Source organism: Bombina bombina, chromosome 1 (assembly GCF_027579735.1).
Source record: "Bombina bombina isolate aBomBom1 chromosome 1, aBomBom1.pri, whole genome shotgun sequence".
Taxonomy (NCBI): domain Eukaryota; kingdom Metazoa; phylum Chordata; class Amphibia; order Anura; family Bombinatoridae; genus Bombina; species Bombina bombina.
The window spans coordinates 1500161594-1500182608 of record NC_069499.1 but is presented as its reverse complement, the minus strand read 5'-3'; the positions used below and the strand labels follow the sequence as shown (position 1 = coordinate 1500182608).

Here is a 21015-nt window from a genome sequence, read left to right as displayed (position 1 = left end):
AAAACTTAGCTACTCTGATAGCACCTGCTCTGGTCTTCAGAGGACCTGTTAAGTTTCTCTTTGACTCATTTTACCCATGTGCCATTGGTGTCTCAAACGAGCTGCAATACTGCTGTCCTTTTTATGTTTTCCTTTTTATATTTACAAAATATTCAGGAGATTGAGGTTACTATCTTATTCTTATATATATATATATATATATATATATATATATATATATATATATATATATATATATATATATATATATATATATATATATATATACACTATATATTTAGATAATGTATATGTTTAGTAGAATTTAATTGACCTCAAGAAAACTTCTTCTAAGTCTGGTTGTTCTTGTTCTGTAGATATCTCCCAAAACTAGTCTTGGGAAAAGTGCCTCGTTAAGAGATGAACAGGTACTCTTGCGCCTACATGAGAAAGAGGTAAATCTGGGAATATGCTGTCACTTTGTACTATTTGTCATCTAGGATGTTTCAATGTGAATATTTATTTCTTAAAATACTGCTACTTGATGCTACTGGAATATATATTATAAATGTCTGTGCATGACCAGGTTTGATCGAATACCCTGACAGTAACTGAGAGCAAAACTAACACTAGACTAGGGAGCATACTGATATAAAAGTTGAAAATAATAAATAAGCAACTAGCACGCTACTTTAAGTAGTTATGGCCAAAAATGATTTCCATTTGAAAAGACAAAGCTCACTCCACAGTAGCGAGCACACTGTTTATCTATCAGGCACACATGAACAAGCAGTGTCTTGCTGACAAAAGCTATAAAAATGCCCTGAGATAAAGGCTGCCTGCAGGGGCTTAGAAAGAGGCAGAAATTTAGGGGTTTAAAGGTCATAAAGTATATTAATATAACAATGTTGGTTGTGCAAAGCTGGGGAATGGGTAGTAAAGGCGTTATTTATCTTTTTAAACAATAACAATTTTGGAGTAGACTGACCCTTTAAGGCTTATAATATAACAAAAAACAACAATGTGCAATGGATACAAATAAGACAAGATGGCACCTGAACAGCGAAGCTCCGCCATTAAAAGACTTTTAGCAGAGCGTTTTTATGAATGTGAAGAGACCATTGAAGTGTGAATTTTGAGGTATTTGTTCTACTTTGTTGTCTATGAGATATTTTATTTAGTAATGCACAGTAGGACTGTTGTATGTGGTGTAGATATACTGCAAATGCATTGTAGTGAATTAAACATTTTCTAGGCCAGTATTTTTATTAAACTCCATTCCTAAGGTTATTCCCATTGAAAGGCTGAGTTACTAGATTTCCCTAGCACAGGTGTCTTAGGGCCTGATTCTCTAGCGCTCTTTGGTCTGGAGAGATTGTTTAAGAAATATTGTCAGAAATGTAAAGTCCTGCAAAAAAAAAATAAAAAGGCAAATTTTAACTTGAGAACTATGAATCTATATTGATATGCAAGGTTCTGAATGTGGAGAAAACCCTACATTACAATTTCTGCATCATTTCTCTCGGCCCTTAATCACAATTAATGTATACTTAAAGGAACAATCAACACCAGAATTTGTGTTGTTTAAAAAGATAGATAATTCCTGTATTACCCATTCCCCAGTTTTGCATAAACAACACAGTTATAATAATACACTTTTTACCTCTGTAATTACCTTGTATCTAAGCCACTGCAGACTGCAGTGCACTTTCATTTCTTTCCTAAGATATGGAGAGTCCACATTATTCAATTACTATTGGGAATATCACTCCTGACCAGCAGAGGGGGGGCAAAGAGCACCACAGCAAAGCTGTTAAATGTCACTCCCCTACCCATAATGCCCAGTCATTCTCTTTGCCTCTGTCAATGGAGAAGGTGAAGTTTGGTGTCTAAAGAAATTAATTCCTTTTTCGGGTAGTGGTGGCTTTTAAGCAGTTAGGAAGTTGTGAGGTAGTCCTTGCTTTGTTTCCTAACACATTGCTGCCCATGGTACAGAAAGCCAGAGTTAGTTACTCTGCTCTTTCTTTTTCTACAGGTCTCTGTAAGGAGTATGTGTCCTTTCACGCCTTGTGAGCTGTCTTCCTGCCGGACAGCTAGACTGCAGGTAAGTGCTTTTGTCTTTTAGGTCTTGGAGACTTGCACTTCAGAAGAATATTTCATGTGCAGTAGATGGGGACATTTTTAAAATCCTTTATACAGGATTCTCTTTGGCAGTGGGAAGTCACATTATGTATGTTGAGACTAGGGGCTAATCTTCCCTTTATTGGGATGTTTTTTCTCTTTGGGCTAATTTCCTTCCTAAGATAGGGAGAGTCCACGGCTTAATTCCTTACTGTTGGGAAATACAACACCTGGCCACCAGGAGGAGGCAAAGACACCCCAGCCAAAGGCTTAAATATCCCTCCCACTTTCTCATTACCCCAGTCATGCTTTGCCTTTCGTCACGTTAGGAGGTGGCAGAGAAGTGTCAGAAGTTTTGGAGGGTCCTGAAAAAGGGTATCTGCCCTTCGAGATAGGACTGGAGTTTTATATAATCATGTCAACCTCTCAGTATTGATGAAAATTAGAGACTGGAGATGCAGGGTAAGTTTTTCTGCAAAACCATCCAGACTACTGCTAACAGCTCCTAAGCAATCAGTGTTAATGAGTTTCACTGCCTGCTTTCTCTCATTCAAGTCCATGTCAGGAGCGCTGCTATAAGACTGTCACACTTGAGAGGCTGTGTTCTGTTCCACAGCATGGATCCTGGAGGTAAGATAGTTTACATTTGTACACATAAAACACTATAACAGGGTCACAGTGTTTCTCCTTTATACCTTGGTAGGATCCAGGGTTAATATCCTTTGAAGGGGGTTTATTGAACAGTTGGGGTTAATTAATCAGTGTATTAATTATTTACATGCTGCTATGTGTGATTTTTTCCTGGGCTGATAGACTGTGTGTTTTTGGCTGGAACAAACAGGTTTCACTTTTGTTTCACTTTCTTTTTTGAAAGTGTTCCACGGCTCCTATTACTTGCTGTACTTGTAATAACAATGGAAGTACTGTCTTGCACTACATGTGACTGGGTGTGGTCTATGTTTATTCCGGCTGAGACGTAAACCTGAGAAGAGTGTTTCCTCTGTTAACTGTCTGGGTCTAGGAGGTGGTGAGTGCCCCAGCCATTGGGAGTATAAAGGTGCAGTTTTCTATAATAAAAATGTTTTTATTTGTGTCCTTCTGTGGGTATAACCTGAGCTATGGAGGACTCTGACATGTTAGAAGGTACTCCTTCTGTACTAAATCATACCTGTTTATATTGTGAGGAGGCCGTGGTTTTCCCGCCCACTCAATTATGTTCCACATGCCTTAACACTGTTATAAAGTCTAAGAAGGGAGACAAGCCTACTAAGGCTCTTAGTCCCTCTGAGCCGTCTACCTCTCAGCTCAGGACTCAGGCGCCCCGTGAGATTACTACTTTTGCTACATTATCCACTCCACATGCAGTTCCCCATAGCACATCTAATCCTCCATTTGGAGGGGGCCTTCTTCCTGCGGACTTTGCCGTGCAGTTACAAACGGCGGTGTCTGCGGCCCTCAGTGCATTACCTCGCTCTAACTAATTCAAGAGAAAGGTTAAACATAGCTCTCCTGACCCAGAGTTATCTAAATATTTATCGGATTTAGATATTATGTCCCAGTTATCCAATAATGAGTTAACTTCTGTAGCTTTGAAGGGTGAAATTTCTGGGTCGGAATCCTTAGCGTCTAAGCCTCCTGCTGCGGAGGAACCGCCCTTTAGATTTAAAATTGAGCACTTGAGTTTTTTATTAAAGGAGGTTCTGCCTATTTTACAGGTTCCAGAGGCAGTGCTGCCTGAAGGACCTATGATACCTAAATTAGACAGAGTTTACGAAGACAGGAAAGTTCCTTTGACTTTTCCTGTGCTGGTTAAAGTGAAGGTCCATTTGATGAATTAGTGACCGGTTTTTAATAAACCTGTTAAAAACAAGGGCACTTTAATTAATCAAAATTGACATTTTACTGTTTTCTTCAAAAACTTTCTCCGCCCGTCGCAAGCTGTCTTCGCGGGTCCAAAATGTCGAATCCGGCTTGCTCCAACCACAGCATTGCATCAGGCCAAGATTCCCCTGGGGGGAAGCTGTGACTGGAGGAAGCCTGATTCGTCATTTCTGACGTCTGCAGAGGCTTCCGACGGCCGGGGGAATCGCTGGAGCGGCATTCAGGATTAAAAGGTATGTTTTTGAAGAAAACTGTGAAATGTCAATTTTGATGAATTCATCAAAATGGACCTTCACTTTAAGATGGTGAACATTATTAAGAACAAATGGGAAAGAATTGGTTCTTCCTTTTCCCCCTCGTCTACTTTTAAAATGTTGTTCCCAGTCCCGGACTCTCAACTGGATTTGTGGGGCTCCATTCCTAAGGTGGATGGTGCTATCTCTTTGCTATGCGCACTACTATACCTATTGAGGATAGTTCTTCGTTCAGAGAGCCGATGGATAAGAAAATGGAAACCTTTCTGAGCAAGATGTTTCAACATACAGGATTTTAGTTTCAACTGTCGGCTGCAGTTGCCAGAGTGGCTACCTACTGGTGCGACTCTTTGTCGGAACTCATTGAGGTGGAGTCTCCCCTCAAGGATATTCAAGACAGACTTAAAATAGAATTCGAAACTTACCCTCCCAGGGAAAGATTCCTCCTCTCTAGATTATCTGCAGACCAGGTAAAAAGAGATGCATTCTTAAACTTCTTCAAGACCTTTCCTCCCTGGTAGTGATTGTTCCAGTTCCAGTAAGGGAACAGGGTCTAGGATTCTATTAAAATCTGTTTGTGGTGCCCAAAAAAGAGTGAACTTTTCAACCCATTTTAGACCTAAAGTGCCTCAGCAAGTTTCTCAGGGTACCGTCCTTCAAAATGGAAACCATTCGTTCCATTCTTCCTTTGGTCCAAGAGGGTCAGTTCATGACGACCATATACCTGAAGGACGCGTATCTTCATGTTCCCATCCACAGGGATCATCACAAATTCCTGAGATTTGCCTTTCTAGACAAACACTTTCAGTTTGTGGCTCTTCCGTTTGGCCTTGCCACAGTACCCAGAATTTTCTCAAAGGTTCTGGGGGCTCTCTTGGCAGTGATCAGGTCTCGGGGAATTGCAGTGGCGTCCTACCTGGACAACATATTGGTTCAGGCGCCATCTTTTTAACAAGCAAACTCTCATTCAGAGATCTTGTAGTCTTTTCTACGTTCCCACGGTTGGACAGTGAATCTGGAGAAGAGTTCCCTTGTTCCAGCTACAAGGGTGGTTTTCTTAGGGACCATAATAGATTCCCTATTTATGAAAAATTTTCTGACGGAGGTCAGCAAATCCAGAATTCTCTGCTCTTGCCTCTCTACAGTCTACTGTTTGGCCATCAGTGGCTCAATGTTTGGAGGAATTTGGTCTGATGGTGACTTCCATGGACATCATTCCCTTTGCTCGATTCCATTTGAGAGCTCTGCAATTATGCATGCTCAGACAATGGAATGGAGGCCATTCAGATCTGTCTCAGAGGATAGATCTAGACCAGTCTACAATAGACTCTCTCCCGTGGTGGCTTTCTTAGGACCATCTGTTTCAGGGCACATGCTTCTAGAGACCTTCATGGGTGATTGTGACCACGGAAGCCAGCCTGCTAGGCTGAAGAGCAGTCTGGGACTCGTTAAAGGCCAGGGACTATGGACTCAGGAGGAGTCTGCTCTCACCATAAACATCTTGGAATTGAAAGAGTTTTACAATGCTCTGATAGCTTGGCCTCAATTGTCCTTATACAGATAAAAGAAAGTTCTGACACTCCAACGATACTTGTAAAAACCTTTAGCGGTCTGGAAAGCGGTACAGCTCATACCACTGTGATACAGTTTGAGAATAAAGACTTTGGTCTTGATACTGCACCAACCCATTTTTTAGAGCCTCGAGTCATATATACTAGGTTTTTGAGTGTGCTCAATTGTCCTTAGCTCAGTTTATCAAGTTTCGGTCGGACAACATCACCTCAGTGGTTTACATCAAGCACTAGGGAGGAACTCAGAGTTCCTTAGTCATGAAGGAGGTGGCACGGATTATTCAGTGGGCGGAAGCTCACAATTGTTGTCTATCTGCCATCCACATTCCTGGAGTGGACAACTGGGATTTCCTGAGCATACACACATTTCATCCTGGGGAGTGGGCTCTCCATCCGGAGGTGTTCTCTAGGCTAACCCTCAAATGGGGGGTGTCGGAGTGGGATCTGATGGCGTCTCGGCAGAGTGCCAAGCTTCCAAGGTACGGTTCAAGGTCAAGAGATCCTTAGGCCGCTCTGATAGATGCTCTGGCGGTTCCTTGGGATTTCAGTCTAGCATACCTGTTTCCTCCGTTTGCGCTCCATCCACAAGTTATTGCTCGTATCAAACAAGAGAGAGCATCAGTAATTCTAATAGCTCCAGCATGGCCTCGCAGGATCTGGTATGCAGACCTAGTGAAGATGTCATCTCGGCCGCCTTGGAGGCTGCCTCTGAGGAAGGACTTTCTAACTCAGGGTCCATTCCTCCATCCAAATCTCGTTTCTCTGAAGCTGACTGCTTGGAGAGTGAACAGTTCTGTCTTAAGCGTGGATTTTCGGTTGGTCATTGAGAACATGATCCAGGCTCGCAAGCCTGTTACTCGAAAAATTTACCATAAGGTATGGCGTAAATACCTTTATTGGTGTGAATCTAATGGCTACTCTTGGAGTAGGGTCAGGATTCCTAGAATTTTGTCTTTTCTCCAGGAAGGTCTGGAGAAAGGGTAATCAGTCAGTTATCTGAAAGGTCAGATTTCTGCATTATCTATTTTGTTACACAAGCGTCTGGCGGATGTGCCAGATGTTCAATATTTTTATCAGACCCTGGTCAGAATCAGGTCTGTGTTTAAACCTGTTGCTCCTCCTTGGAACCCTAATCTTGTTCTTAAAGTTTTGCAGCAGGCTCCGTTTGAACGAATGCATTCCATAGATTTTAAGTTGCTATCTTGGAACATTTTGTTTCTTATTGCTATCTCTTCTGCTCAAAGAGTTTCGGAACTCTTGGCTTTGCAATGTGATTTGCCTTACCTTATCTTTCATGTGGATAGGGCGGTTCTTCGTAATAAATTTGGGTTTCTTCCTAAAGTGGTTTCAGATAGAAATATTAATCAGGAAATTGTTGTTCCTCCTCTCTGTCCCAATCCTTCTTCTCATAAAGAACGTCTGTTGCAGAACTTGGATGTTGTGCATGCTCTAAAATTCTACCTACAGGCGACTAAGGATTTTCACCAGTCTTCTGCCTTGTTTGTTTGTTTCTCAGGAAAGTGTAAGGGTCAAAAGGCTACTGCTACTTCTCTTTCCCTCTGGTTGAGATGTATAATTCGTTTTGCTTATGAGACTGCCTCTTGAGAGAATTACAGCTCATTCCACTAGGGCTGTCTCCTCTTCTTGGGCTTTCAAAAATGAAGCTTCTGTGGAACAGATTTGCAAGGCTTCAACTTGGTCCTCTCTGCATACTTTTTCCAAATTTTATACTTTTGCCTCGGCTGAGGCCTCTTTTGTGAGAAAGGTTCTTCAAGTGGTGGTGCCTTCTGTTTAGGTCTGCCTGTCTTGTTCTCCCTCCCTGTTCATTCTGTGTCCTCTAGCTTGGGTATTGGTTCCCACTAGTAATTGAATGACGTTGTGGACTCTCCATATCTTAGGAAAGAAAACAAAATTTATGTTTACCTGATACTTTTATTTCTTTCCGGATATGGAGAGTCCTCGACCCCACCTTTTATTAAGACTGTTATTTTTGTCTAAACCTCAGGCACCTCTACACCTTTTGTGTTATTCCTTTTCCATTTCCCTTCGGTCGAAAGACTGGGGAGTGACACTTAACAGCTTTGCTGTGGTGCTCTTTGCCTCTTACTGGCCAGGAGTGATATTCCCACTAGTAATTGAATGACGTTCATGGACTCTCCATATCCGCAACAAAAGAAATTTATCAGGTAAGCATAAATTTTGTTTTTAGCCAATCAGCACTTACTCCTAAGTAACCTCACGTGCTTAAGTTCAATGATTTCTATATGAAACACATGAACTAATACCCTCTAGTGGTGAAAAACTGTCAGATTAGGATTAGAGGCGGCCTTTAAGGTCTAAGAAATTAGCATATGCACCTCCTAGGTTTAGCTCTCAACTTAGAATACCAAGAAAACAAAGCAAAATTGATGATAAAAGTAAATTGGAAAGGTGTTTAAAATTACATGCCCTATTTGAAACATGATAGTTTATTTTGGACTTGACTGTCCCTTTAAAATCTACCCCGTTCATGGGTTTGGATTGGGGTTGAGAAGCACAAATTCACTCACATCTCTGGTGATATAGCTGCTGGTTGGTTGTGTTTCAAAGAACGTACAGGGAAAAGAAACCTATAGGAGGGAGCTGAGAAGCATTTAGATTAAGAAAGTACATAAAATAAACCGGATAAAATTTTACTAATGAATAATAAGTATATTATCAGTACATTTAAATAAAATTAGATCTTTCACTAAACAAACAATATACTAATATGAGATAGAAGTGTAAAAAGGTATTCCCCAAAACAGGGCTCAACAAACCCCATAGCCAGGGAGCCATTGGCTCCTAGAATATAAACCCCTGGCTCCTAATTTCTTTGGTTATTCTCTAAATATCTATATACAAATACCACTGTCTGCCTCCTAAATAATCTTACTGGCTCCTAAATTTTAAACAAATGTATCGACCCCTGTCCTAAGAGAAGAAATAATGTAATAACATGAATACTAACATTATTTTATTGTTTGTAGATTAGCTTTAATTTGTTAATTAGTAGAAAAAAAACCCCAAAAAAAACAAAAAACAGTGTTTATGAAATATCAACGATTAAATTTAGTTTTCTTTTCTTTTCATGTTTTTTATGTAAATGATCTATATCAATTAGTTAAATATCAGATTCACTCCAATAAAACCTCCTATTATTATATGTGTATTCCTGTTTTATAGATATCTCCTAAACGTGGTCATGGGAAAAGCAGTACACTGAGAGATGAGCAAGTGCTTTTAAGATTACATGAAAAAGAGGTGAGTCGCGCAATATGGTATCACTCTTTCATGTGTTACATATTTAAAGTGAATGTAAATTTTGATGCTAAAGTGCCCGTTTTTTAAAATTTTTATCAAAAACAGGGGCACTTTAATTCATCAAAATTTACATTTCACTCCTGTTGTGAAAAAAACTTACCTTTTAATCTTCACAGCAGCTCCAGCTTCCTCCGGTCGTCGCAAGCCATTTCTGATGTCAGTAATGATGGATAGGTCAACCTCCAATCACAGCTTCCCCCCCGGGGGAATCAGTGTCTGATTCAACGCCGTCATTGGAGGAAGCCGAATTCCTAATTTTAGACCCAGGAAGAGGCTTTGCAACGGGTGGAGGAAGCTGGAGCTGTTGTGAAGATTTAAAGGTAAGATTTTTTTTTTCACAACAGGAGTGAAATGTAATTTTTGATGAATTAAAGTGCCCCTGTTTTCTTTTGTAAGGTGTATCCAGTCCACGGATCATCCATTACTTGCGGGATATTCTCATTCCCAACAGGAAGTTGCAAGAGGACACCCACAGCAGAGCTGTAATATAGCTCCTCCCCTAACTGTCATACCCAGTCATTCTCTTGCAACTCTCAACAAGCAAGGACGTTGTAGGAAAGAGTGGTTAAATATAGCTAGTTTATTTTCTTCAATCAAAAGTTTGTTATTTTTAAATAGTACCGGAGTTGTGCTATTTTATCTCAGGCAGTAAATAGAAGAAGAATCTGCCTGAGGTTTCTATGATCTTAGCAGGTTGTAACTAAGATCCATTGCTATTCTCACATATGTCTGAGGGGATTACACAGATGAGGTAACTTCAGCGAGAGAATGGCGTGCAATTTATTCTGCTATCAGGTATGTGCAGTTATAATTTTTTCTAGAGATGGAAAACACTAGAAAATGCTGCTGATACCGGATTAATGTAAGTTAAGCCTGAATACAGTGATTTAATAACGACTGGTATCATGCTTACTCCCAGGGGTAATACCCTTATGATATTTACAATATAAAACGTTTGCTGGCATGTTTAATCGTTTTTATATATGCTTTGGTGATAAAACTTTATTGGGGCCTAGTTTTTTCCACATGGCTGGCTTAATATTTGACTAGAAATAATTTCCACTGTTGTAGTATAAAAGTTACAGTTGGTGCAGTTAAAATTACAAACTGTGACATCCAGCTTCCCTCAAATGCCCTCTGAATGCTATAGGACATCTCTAAAGGGCCCAAAGGCTTTCCAAAGTCGTTTATTGGGGAAGGTAGGGCCACAGCTTGCTGTGGCAGTTGGTTGTGACTGTTAAAAAAACGTCTATTTCGTTTTTTTGATCCGTTTTTTGAACTAAGGGGTTAATCATCCATTTGCAAGTGGGTGCAATGCTCTGTTAGCCTATTATACACACTGTAAAAATTTCATTTGATTTACTGCATTTTTTCACTGTTTTTCAAATTCTGACAAAACTTGTTTCTCTTAAAGGCACAGTACCGTTTTTTATATTTGCTTGTTAACTTGATTTAAAGTGTTTTCCAAGCTTGCTAGTCTCATTGCTATTCTGTATAAACATGTCTGACATAGAAGAAACTCCTTGTTTATTATGTTTAAAAGCCATGGTGGAACCCCCTCTTAGAATGTGTACCAAATGTACTGATTTCATTTTATGCAATAAAGATCATTTTCTGTCTTTAAAAAATGTATCACCAGAGGAATCTGACGAGGGGGAAATTATGCCGACTAACTTTCCCCACGTGTCAGACCCTTTGACTCCCGCTTAAGGGACTCACGCTCAAATGGCGCCAAGTACATCTAGGGCGCCCATAGCGTTTACTTTACAAGACATGGCGGCAGTCATGGATAATACACTGTCAGCGGTATTAGCCAGACTACCTGAACTTAGAGGTAAGCGAGAAAGCTCTAGGGTGAGACAAAATGCAGAGCATACTGACGTTTTAAGAACCATGTCTGATACTGCCTCACAATATGCAGAAGCTGAGGAAAGCTAGCTTCAGTCAGTGGGTGATGTTAATGACTTAGGAAAGATACCTGATTCTAATATTTCTACATTTAAATTTAAGCTTGAACACCTCCGCGTGTTGCTTAGGGAGGTTTTAGCTGCTCTGAATGACTGTGATACCATTGCAGTGCCAGAGAAATTTTGTAGACTGGATAAATACTTTGCAGTGCCGGTGTGTACTGATGTTTTTCCAAATACCTAAAAGGTTTACAGAAATTATTAATAAGGAATGGGATAGACCAGGTGTGCCGTTCTCTTCCCCTCCTATTTTTAGAAAAATGTTTCCAATAGACGCCACCACATGGGACTTATGGCAGACAGTCCCTAAGGTGGAGGGAGCAGTTTCTACTCTAGTAAAGCATACTACTATCCCTGTCGAGGACAGTTGTGCATTTTTTTTTTAGATCCAATGGATAAAAAATTAGAGGTTACCTTAAGAAAATATTTATTCAACAAGGTTTTATCCTACAGCCCCTTGCATGCATTGCCCCTGTCACTGCTGCTGCTGCGGCGTACTGGTTTGAGTCTCTGGAAGAGGCTTTACAGGTAGCGACTCCATTGGATGACATACTTGGCAAACTTAGAGCACTTAAGCTAGCCAATTCTTTTATTCTGATGCCATTGTTCATTTGACTAAACTAACGGCTAAGAATTCTGGTTTTGCTATACAGGCGCGCAGAGCGCTATGGCTTAGATTATGGTCAGCTGACGTGACTTCAAAATCTAAGGTACTTAACATTCCCTTCAAGGGGCAGACCCTATTCGGGCCTGGTTGAAGGAGATTATTGCTGATATCACTGGAGGAAAAGGTCATGCCCTTCCTCAGGACAGGTCCAAATCTAGGGCCAAACAGTCTAATTTTCGTGCCTTTCAAAACTTCAAGGCAGGTGCGGCATCAACTTCCTCTAATAATAAACAAGAGGGAACTTTTGCTCAATCCAAGACGGTCTGGAGACCAAACCTGACATAGAAAAAAGGGAAGCAGGTAAAAAAGCCTGCTGCTGCCTCTAAGACAGCATGAAGGAACGGCCCCCTATCCGGGAACGGATCTAGTAGGGGGCAGACTTTCACTCTTCGCTCAGGCGTGGGCAAGAGATGTTCAGGATCCCTGGGCGTTGGAAATTATATCCCAGGGATATCTCCTGGACTTCAAAGCTTCCCCCCAAAAGGGAGATTTCACCTTTCACAATTATCTGCAAACCAGATAAAGAGAGAGGCATTCTTACACTGTGTAGAAGACCTCCTAGTTATGGGAGTGATCCATCCAGTTCCAAAGGAGGAACAGGGACATGGATTTTACTCAAATCTGTTTGTAGTTCCCAAAAAAGTGGGAACCTTCAGACCAGTTTTGGATCTAAAGATCTTAAACACATTCCTCAGTTCCATCATTCAAGATGGAGACTATTCGTACCATCCTACCTATGATCCAGGAGGGTCAATACATGACTACAGTGGATTTAAAGGATGCTTATCTTCACATTCCGATACACAAAGATCATCATCGGTTTCTAAAGTTTGCCTTCCTAGACAGGCATTACCAGTTTTGTAGCTGCAGCCCCAAGAATTTTTACGAAGGTTCTGGGGTTGCTTCTGGCAGTCGTAAGGCTGCGAGGCATAGCAGTGGCCCCTTATTTAGACGACATCCTGATTCAGGCGTCAAACTTCCAAATTGCCAAGTCTCATACGGACATAGTGTTGGCATTTCTGAGGTCGCATGGGTGGAAGGTGAACGAGGAAACCTATCACCCCTCACTAGAGTTTCCTTCCTAGGAACTCTGATAGATTCTGTAGAAATTAAAATTTACCTGACGGAGTCCAGGTTATCAAAACTTCAAAATTTCTGCCGTGTTCTTTATTCCATTCCTCGCCCTTCGGTGGCTCAGTGCATGGAAGTAATCGGCTTAATGGTAGCGGCAATGGACATAGTGCCGTTTGCACGCCTACATCTCAGACCGCTGCAACTCTGCATGCTCAGTCAGTGGAATGGGGATTACACAGATTTGTCCCCTCTTCTAAATCTGGATCTAGAGACCAGGGATTATCTTCTCTGGTGGCTATTTCGGGTCCATCTGTCCAAAGGTAGGACCTTTCGCAGGCCAGATTGGACAATTGTAACGACAGATGCCAGCCTTCTAGGTTGGGGTGCAGTCTGGAACTCCCTGAAGGCTCAGGGATCGTGGACTCAGGAGGAGTCTCAAAGATAATTCGCTGAGCAGAGATTCACTCTTGCCACCTATCAGCTATCCATATCCCAGGTGTAGAGAACTGGGAGGCGGATTTTCTAAGTCGACAGACTTTTCATCTGGGGGAGTGAGAACTCCATCCGGAGGTGTTTGCACAATTGGTTCATCGTTTGGGCAATCTGTGTAATCCCCATTCCACTGACTGAGCATGCAGAGTTGCAGCGGTCTGAGATGTAGGCGTGCGAACGAAGGGCGAGGATCTCATGGAGTCTCGCCAGAACGCCAAGCTTCCTTGTTACGGATCCAGGTCCAGGGACCCCAAGGCAACGCTGATAGATGCTCTAGCAGCACCTTGGTCCTTCAACCTGGCTTATGTGTTTCCACCGTTTCCTCTGCTCCCTCGTCTGATTGCCAAGATCAAGCAGGAGAGAGCATCGGTGATCTTGATAGCGCCTGCGTGGCCACGCAGGACTTGGTATGCAGATCTAGTGGACATGTCATCTTTTTCACCATGGACTCTGCCACTGAGACAGGACCTTCTACTTCAAGGTCCTTTCAACCATCCAAATCTAATTTCTCTGAGGCTGACTGCCTGGAGATTGAACGCTTGATTTTATCAAAGCATGGTTTCTCTGAGTCAGTCATTGATACCTTAATTCAGGCACAAAAGCCTGTCAACACGAAAATCTATCATAACATATGTCGTAAATATCTTTATTTGTGTGAATCCAAGGGCTACTCATGGAGTAAGGTCAGGATTCCCAGGATATTATCTTTTCTCCAAAAAGGATTGGAGAAAGGATTGTCAGCTAGTTCCTTAAAGGGACAGATTTCTGCGCTATCTATTCTTTTCTACAAGCGTCTGGCGGATGTCCCAGACGTTCAGGCATTTTGTCAGGCTTTAGTTAGAATCAAGCCTGTGTTTAAACCTGTTGCTCCACCTTGGAGCTTAAATTTGGGTCTTAAAATTCTTCAGGGGGTTCCGTTTGAACCTCTTCATTCCATAGATATCAAAATTTTATCTTGGAAAGTTCTTTTTTTGGTAGCTATTTCCTTGGCTCGTAGAGTTTCCGAGTTATCTGCCTTACAATGTGATTCTCCTTATCTGATCTTCCATGCAGATAAGGTAGTTCTGCGTACCAAACCTGATTTTTTACCTAAGGTGGTATCTAATAAGAATATCAATCAAGAAATTGTTGTTCTGTCTTTGTGTTCTAATCCTTCTTCAAAGTAGGAACGTCTATTACACAATCTGGACCTGGTTTGTGCTTTAAAGTTTTACTTACAAGCTACTAAAGATTTTCGTCAAACTGCTTTGTTTGTTGTCTACTCTGGACAGAGGAGAGGTCAAAAGGCTTCGGCAACCTCTCTTTCTTTTTGGCTAAGAAGCTGTAATGTTACTCTAATATTCTCTTAGAGCAAATAATGTGCTAAATGGTTTAGGAGCACAACTGCAGAATTTAAGACTGTAATTGTATATATCTATATGTAAATAGATTAGTTTTGTATCAGCTCCATGCCAAGATGCACTATGGGAAAAGTGCAAACTGCAGCAGGGAAATGAATTTAGTCTTTGAATCCCCAAGAGGGTTGTAAGAAAGTTAGAATTAACCCTTGAGTATAATCCAGTGATAGATTGAAAGAATATTAACCCTGCAGGAAGTGTGCTCTGAATCTGCAGACTTTTGGGAAACAGACTGAGTATTAGAAATAGTCTCTATTAGAAGCAAGAGCAACCGTTAGGCAGGAATATGACTGAAATTACTTTACAACACAGTAAGGAAAACTTCTTGTTATAAGTATAGTCTATTAGAAAATACTCTTACTGTGACTCCGGATGCTGTGCTTTGTATTCCTGTGGCTGAGCTATTACAGAGATTGCAGGAGTTGTCCCTGTGTGTAACGCTTCTCCTAAGCGCTTGTGTGCTACTGCGCCTGACTTCCGTGCTGTCCGCTGAGTAAGAGGAGTTGTCAGTGAAGCAGGTAAGGCTGCGGAATTGCGGTTAGCTGTTAGGTAGTAAGACAGAGTGAAATTGTCCTGTCTGTTCCTGCACAGTTACCAGATTGAGTGTAGGTATGTCCTTGCTGCTGAAAAGGAGGTATAACAATATTAACAGTCAGGGTTAACGGACTCCAGAAAGTTTATAAGTAGTTGAACTGTCCAAAATACAAAGTTCCTTATTGCATGCAAGACATCAGATAGATGCAGAAGGAAGTGTTAAAGATAACTCTTCAGTTGTTAGAAAAAGCTGTAGAATATTTGTAATCCAAAATGTTTAGAGAGCATAGAGAAACAGCAGCTCTGAAACTGCTATACAAAATACTAAGCACAGAGGCCTGTGATCTCAGGTGTTTTATTAGTTAGGTAGGCAGGACAAGGTGAAACTGCGCTGGGTCCTAAAAGCTACAGGCTCTCACAGAAGCATAATCCGCTTAGCCTATGAGACTGCTGGCCAGCAGCCTCCAGAAAGGATTACAGCTCATTTTACTAGAGCTGTGGCTTCCACATGGGCCTTTAAAAATGAGGCTTCTGTTGAACAGATTTGCAAGGCGGCGACTTGGTCTTCGCTTCATACTTTTTCAAAATTCTACAAATTTGATACTTTTGCTTCTTCGAAGGCTATTTTTGGGAGAAAGGTTTTACAGGCAGTGGTACCTTCCGTTTAAGTACCTGCCTTGTCCCTCCCTTCATCTGTGTACTTTAGCTTTGGTATTGGTATCCCACAAGTAATGGATGATCCGTGGACTGGATACACCTTACAAGAGAAAACATAATTTATGCTTACCTGATAAATGTATTTCTCTTGTGGTGTATCCAGTCCACGGCCCGCCGTGTCATTTTAAAGCAGGTATTTTTTAATTTTAAAGTATAGTCACCACTTCACCCTATGGTTTCTCCTTTCTCTGTTTGTTTTCGGTCGAATAACTGGATATGGCAGTTAGGGGAGGAGCTATATAGCAGCTCTGCTGTGGGTGATCCTCTTGCAACTTCCTGTTGAGAATGAGAATATCCCACAAGTAATGGATGATCCGTGGACTGGATACACCACAAGAGAAATAAATTTATCAGGTAAGCATAAATTATGTTTTTCTGTTCCATTTTTATCAGTGTAATGTGATCCAGGTGCACTGCATAAACACGGGTAGCAAAAGAAGTAAAAATAAGAGTTGGGTTGCAGTCTTAAAGAGAAAGTAAAGTTAGTCCCTTTCGAACAGAGTATTTTATTCCACTACCTTAATTTATTAAAATCGCTAACTTTATTTTGATACACTTTTCAATTATTGTAATTTTTAAACATATGTAATTTCCCTACCGTTATCATCTGAACTCCACCCATCCTTTACTTTCTATATTTTGGAGCTCTGACATATAGTGCAGTCCCCCCGCTCTATACGTAACTCAAAATCGCGTGCACGATGACAATTTGTTTTGCGCATGCGCTAATCCGGTATGTCTCTGTCAACTTACTGGCCAGATAATGCGATGCGCTTCACAGTTTTAACATCAATTTAACAGTTTAGCATTCAGTTTCACAGGTTAACATCAATGCCGATGACGTTTTCATTTTATGGCCAGAGAAAACAAATGCGAATGCTCAAAACTGGAGCGTGCTCCTGATAAAATAGTGTCGGGTAAAATATTCGCGCATGCGTAGATTACGAAGTAGGCGGATGACGTGGTTTCACAACCGCCTAACGGACAGATTTTCAGTTGGCTGTTTAAAAACGTGACCCGGAGGTAAAAAAGGAAAAGAAAATGACGGGTTGAATTTAGAGAGTCGAAAAAAAACGTATAATTCTGACGATAACTTTGATTGCAGCTACATTTACCAAAAACGATGAATGAAAGTCATATTTATTTTGCACAAAGACTGTTAATCAGGATCGCAAACCAGGTAAGTTTACTTTCACTTTAAGAAAAGAAGAGTATTTCAAGGAACCTTAATGAAAATCTTTACAACCTTAAAAATAGATAATAGCAACCTGTGAATAGAAATAAAATACCAGAATTATGTATGTCTAAATAACAATTTTATTAAAACAACAACTGATTACAAAAATTTGTTCATTAAAAAAACGAACAGGGTTCACACGGTATAAATAGATTATAGTCAGCTTTATTAAAAAATCATATACAAATACAGTAAAATGCAATTGACAAATAAAACAATTATATAAAAAATATACTTGCACTATTAAAAGCAATCTACAGCATGTTGCCACAAAGCAGTCTTGCTATTCACCGCGCACAGACTACGCGTTTCATGGTCACGCCTCTTCTTTATCACTCCTTCAATATGAATATTTGATTTTTTATATTTTTGTAGAACTTACACTGTGACCTCCTTTTTTTTTTTTTTTTTTTTTTTTTAATATATTCTTTCATTATTATATTGGTCATTTGATACAATGAAACAGCAATGCTGTTACAGTACAATTATTTTCAAGATAGTACAGGTCATCACATTGTAACGTGGTAAATCACAATCAGCTGCAAAGTCTATTCAATCTGAATGTCCAAAGTGTTCCTTCCTGATAACAGTGGACTCGCAGTGGTTAACCAAAAAGAAAAAAGTTAAATGAGTCCGTGATAAACAGTATCACAGAAATAACAAATAAACTTATAACAATAACTATGCTGAATCTCTCAAAGCAAAAAAATAAATAATTGTATACATCTTTAGCTCCTCCCATACCCTTCAAACCAATCCTTATGTATATGTAAAATAATTAGTGTGTTGGTCTAGGGATTAGGCATGAGAAAGAGGCGAATGAAAATGAAAGTGAGAATGATGGGCGGAGGCAAGATCACCACTTGTGATTTCCTCAGTAAGTTCAAATGCAGGTAATAACTCCTCATGTCACCCCAGAGTACTGTGTATAGCTCCTTATGTCAATTTGTCGATGATGTTGAATATCCTCCCAAATAAATTTTAGATCATGGAAAAATTCCAGTTTATTAGCTTTAAAGTAACCATATTCTTCTAACCTCAATGTTTCAGTCATGTGGGTAGTCCAACTAATCACCGTCGGGCAGGACTGTGACTTCCAAAGTTTAGCTATTAAGGATCTAGCGGAATTCAAAGTCAGTTGAATTAGTTGTAGTCGCAATCTCCATTTACATACAGGTAATAGATTAAGTAGTGCTGTCATTGGGTAAAGTTAATATTTTTCCCTCTGTCCCAATATGAGTTTTATAATATTTTGGATGTTTTCCCAAAAAGGTTTTAGCTTTGGACATTCCCACCAAATGTGTATCAACGTCCCCCTTCTCCCACATCCTCTCCAACACAAGTCTGAGGAAGCCGGAAAAATGTTTTTCAGTCTATCTAGTGTCAAATACCATCTGGTCAATAGTTTGTGATTTGTCTCTAAGAATCTTGTGGAAGAAGAGGACTTCCTTGTATTATTAAAGATGTGTTTCCATTCAGTGTCAGTAAGTGTTTTATTTTAGTCTCTGTGCCACCGTTCAGTATAGTCTGGGTGTTTCAGGTTCTGGGCTTTAGCTAGGAGTTTTCTCGCCCAAGATAGTGTGTGTTGTGCTGGAAGATTCCCTGAGCATACTTGTTCAAATGGTGTATCTGGTTGTATTTTAGCCATTTAGTAAAAGCCCCTCCCAGTACTTCTGTTAATTCTGATCTATTTTTGAGTTTACTGTCTTTGGTCATTGTATATAATGGTACTGTGTATTTCATCTCCCAATTAGTCAGATTATGTAGATCAAACGTTATACCTCCCAGTAATTCGGCATTCGGGGAGATGGGGGACATGGGGGATCTCAGTGTTGAGATTCCTGGATATTTTTTAATTAGAGAGTCCCATAGCTCAAATACATGGTGCAAAAGAGGGGTACGCATTCAGCCAGGGAGGACGGTTTTGGCCCACTATCCAGCATTAGGCACCCGGGGATGGGGAGTGCAGAATATGTGAGTCCATTGGGATCCAAGCCTTAGAATCACTATTTCTGTGCCATTCTATGATTCTCTGTAAGCATGTGGCTTAGTAATATGCTTCTAGGTTAGGCAGTCCCAAGCCTCCTTCTCTGACTGGTTGGAACATATTTGATTTTTTAACTCTGGGCTTTGTTTCCCCATACAAAGTAGTTTAAGGCGCGCTGTGCCTGTGTGAGAAAGCTCTGTGGTAAAGTGATTGGGACAGCCTGGATAGCATATAATAATCTAGGGAGAATGTTCATTTTTAAGATTTTTAGCCTACCCCACCATAAAAAGGGATGATCTTTCCAGGCCTTTAAATTAATCGTTACTGTGTTAAGGAGACTAGTGAAGTTAAGATCTAGAGGAGATTTCGCGTTTGGAGTAAGGTGTATCCCTAAATGTTTTATCGCTTTCGGCTGTTGTTTGAGAGGGCAGGTTTGTAGAAGCAATTGGAATTCTGATGCTGGGAGGGAGATGTTCAGGATTTCAGATTTCTGTTCATTAAATCTGAAATTGGAGAATTCTCCAAACTGTTTGAGTTCTTGTAAGACTATCTGTACTGAGGATTGGGGGAAGGAAAGAGTAAAAAGAATATCATCAGCATATAGTGAGAGTTTATACTCTAGTGGGCCAATTTTAATCCCTGAAATTAGTGGATTTAATCTTATTCGTTGAGCTAAGACTTCCATACTGATAATGAATAATATGGGTGAAAGCGGACAGCCCTGCCTAGTTCCATTATATATTGTGAAAGGATCTGAGACCATGTTGTTGACTCTAATTTTTGCCGTTGGTGCTTTATAAAGACTTTGGATTCTGCGAAGCATTCCCTCTCCCAACCCCACCTCCCTCAAAGTGGTGAATAAGAATTCCCAATTTAGGCGATCAAACACTTTCTCCACGTCTGTGAATATAACTACCATGTCCGTATTTGTGTGTTTAGCGTGCTCTATTAATTGAAGGGTCCTTATGGTGTTGTCTCTGGCCTCACGACCAGGCACAAATCCTGCCTGGTCTGAGTGAATAATTTGGGGTAGATTTTATTTAATCTATTGGCTAGTATTTTAGTGTAGATTTTCAGGTTCGTATTTAGCAATGATATGGGTCTGTAATTACCAACTAGCTTAGGGGATTTACCGGGTTTAGGGATTACTGAAATTTGGGCTTCAAAGTATTCTGGTGGAAGGTGGCCTGTTCCATCAATATGTGAGTAAAGTTCCAAAAGGTGAGGCGCGAAGATATCTCTCTATGTTTTGTAATATTTGTTCGAGAACCCGTCAGGGCCTGGGCTCTTATTTAATGGAAGGTCATTTATAGCTTTTATAATTTCCTCCAGTTTGATTGGTTCGTCTAATTTTTCTTTGTCAGTCTCCTGTATTTTGTTCATGTCTGCGCTCTGGAGATGCGAAGTCAACAAATCTATGTGGTTTGTAGTATCACGATTAGGGAGATTATAGAGCTCCCCATAGTAGTCTCTGAAGGATTTAGCTATCAGATTCAAGTCTACTACCTCCCTTTCATTTTCCTCTGTTATGCTTAATATATAGTTATGTAAAGATTTGCGTTTTAATGCCCTAGCAAGTAATGTTCCTGCTTTGTTACCCCCGTGGAAATAGATCTTTTTAAGATAAAGGGCTTTTCCGCAGGCTTCTTTATGTATGTAGTTTTGGAGGTGGAGTCTGGATGTGGTTAATTTATGCAATAAGTCCTGCCTCTGAGGGTGGCATTTGTGTGCATTCTCATCAATTTGTAATTTCTGTAGCAGAGTTCTATAATTCGCTAGCGATAAACGTTTGTTA

General features: G+C 40.4%; 1 protein-coding gene across 1 annotated transcript in view; it reads left to right on the top strand.

The window, feature by feature from the left end:
* Positions 1–21015, top strand: part of CEP112 (centrosomal protein 112) — a 1492843-nt gene that overhangs the window by 333646 nt on the left and 1138182 nt on the right. The window contains exons 8-9 of the mRNA XM_053707805.1: positions 357–434; positions 9011–9088. Coding sequence (XP_053563780.1) covers positions 357–434; positions 9011–9088 — 156 coding nt within the window. The remainder of the gene's footprint in view (positions 1–356; positions 435–9010; positions 9089–21015) is intronic.